General features: G+C 41.5%; 1 protein-coding gene across 1 annotated transcript in view; it reads left to right on the plus strand.

The window, feature by feature from the left end:
* CHRNA1 (cholinergic receptor nicotinic alpha 1 subunit) overlaps positions 1-2116 on the plus strand; it is a 17147-nt gene extending 15031 nt beyond the window's left edge. The window contains 3 exon segments of the mRNA XM_017856956.1: positions 896-965; positions 968-1134; positions 1459-2116. Of these exon segments, the coding sequence (XP_017712445.1) occupies positions 896-965; positions 968-1134; positions 1459-1590 (369 nt within the window). The 3' untranslated portion in view covers positions 1591-2116.
* Positions 2117-2331: the final 215 nt, after the last annotated feature.

The following is a 2331-nucleotide window of genomic DNA, read 5'->3' on the forward strand; positions in this document are numbered from 1 at the left end:
TGCCATGAAATTCTCGAGATTTCTTTTGTATGTTTTCCAATTTGTGAACAGACTGGCTGATTTTTTGCTGGTGAAATCATCTGTTGAGAATAGAATGAGGGCTAGAGATGGGGGGGGGTTCCTGATGAGAGAGGGTCAAAAGGTGACTTTTAGTAAAGGATTTGCTCTCAAATATTTACGTTACTGAATTTGAAAATTTAACATTTCAAATATGTCTTTCTTTGACAAAACTTAACAGAGACACTGAAGTCCAGGATCTTTTGTGCAGAATGTAAAATATTTTTCAGGAATTGACAAAAGAAGCTACTGCTTAAAGTCCAGGATGTTTTGTGCAGAATGTAAAATATTTGTCAGAAATTGACAAAAGAAGCTACTGCTCACAATGTCCTCTTTTAAGAGGAGAGTAAGAGTCCCTGTTTCTGTAAAGGCTGTTAGATGGCTCCTGGCAATACCTGTACTGCAGTTTCTTCAGGAACAGGAAACAGAAGAAAACAGTCTAGCTGTTTTGTGGGATATATTTGAAGTGGAGGGGCCCCTTCTTTAACCATTTGATCCGGGTGACACATTGCTAAGGCAGTTTCCATACCTGTAGGGGATCCTGAAGCTTTTAAGCTCATTGGTGGCCCCAGGTCGATGACTGCACATGGGCTCCCTCCGGTGGCGAACTTCTCACATTGCAGAATCATCACTGTTAACCATAGCCGTTTCACAGGACCCAGGATACAGAGGGATCTTTGAAAAAATCTAGTATAGTTCTTTTGTTTTAAGGACAAGAAGACTGAAGCCCAGAAAAACTGAATGACCTGCCCCAAATCACATTGATAGTTCAAAGACAGAGTTTTATACTTTCCTCGTGGACAATAATTCTCATGCATGGATTTCTTTTCTATATTAGGTTTTTATCGACACTATCCCAAATATCATGTTTTTCTCCACAATGAAAAGACCATCTAGAGAAAAGCAAGACAAAAGATTTTTACAGAAGACATTGATATCTCCGACATTTCTGGAAAGCCAGGGCCTCCACCCATGGGCTTCCACTCTCCCCTGATCAAACACCCCGAGGTGAAAAGTGCCATCGAGGGCATCAAATACATCGCAGAGACCATGAAGTCAGACCAGGAGTCTAACAATGTAAGCTTTGTGGCTTGAAATCCACACCTCTGGGTTTAAATGGCCAAATGCATAAGCACAGATGGTGAGTTTGACTTGACAAGTAGGTGGCATACAACAGGCAGCTACTGACCTGAAATGAACCCTGGTGACCACCTCTAGACTACCTTAGTAAGTTATCACTTTGTAAATAATCTATTCAAAAAATAAAGATAATGTCAGCCAAGGGATGGCAGGACTTAGAGATCTACAAATTAAAGGGCCCTTAGATGATGCAAAGCACAAACGTTGTGAGTCCAGAAACCACCTGAGGGAGACTCTGTCTAACATTTTCCTCTCTCCCAGGCGGCGGAGGAGTGGAAGTACGTTGCAATGGTGATGGACCACATTCTCCTCGGAGTCTTCATGCTCGTCTGCATCATCGGAACTCTAGCTGTGTTTGCAGGTCGACTCATTGAATTAAATCAGCAAGGATGAGCAGAAAGTGAGCTGAGCCTAGCTCTGCCCCAGAACCTGCCAGAGCAAAGAAGGGCAGGAGAGGAAGATTTGTCTGCTTGCTACACTCTCACTTATCAAACGTGTAATCTTCTGTACTTATTATCGATAAGATTTACCTTTATGTAAGTTTATAGCCTTGAAGTGTTTTCACATTGCTTCTCCCTTTAGTTCTGCTGTCTCCTTGAAGAGCGAACCCTCTTTAGTAAATGAAACTAATCACTAAAAAAAGTGTTCATTTCTAGTGTCGGGAAGAGTTTTTCCCAGGATAACCGAGGTTTTCTGTTGCATTGTCATTGCTGTTATATTTATGTGTTTACTTATTTTGTCTAACCACGAGACCACTAGGGAGTTGCTGATGTTCTTTTTTAAATGTAGTGTATCCTTTGCTTAACAGTCAGTTTTTTACCTACTAAGAAAACTCCATCTACCAGTCCTAAAGAGATAAGGCATTTGATTCAGAGAGAGCGAAGCAGTAGAAATGGAATAAACTAAAATGCAAACTGCATCAAAAATCCATGGGTTTTTTTGTTTGTTTGATTGTTTTTTGAGACAGGGTCTTACTCCTATCACCCAGGCTAGAGTGCAGTGGCCCCATCTCTCACTGCAGCCTCCACTTGCCAGATTCAGGTGATTCTACAGGTGCACATCACCACACCCAACTAACTTTTGTATTTTTTGCAGAGACAGGGTTTTGCCACGTTGCCTAGGCTGGTCTCAAAC

This window comes from Rhinopithecus bieti, unplaced genomic scaffold (genome assembly GCF_001698545.2).
Source record: "Rhinopithecus bieti isolate Rb0 unplaced genomic scaffold, ASM169854v2 scaffold_43749, whole genome shotgun sequence".
NCBI classification, from domain to species: Eukaryota; Metazoa; Chordata; class Mammalia; order Primates; family Cercopithecidae; genus Rhinopithecus; species Rhinopithecus bieti.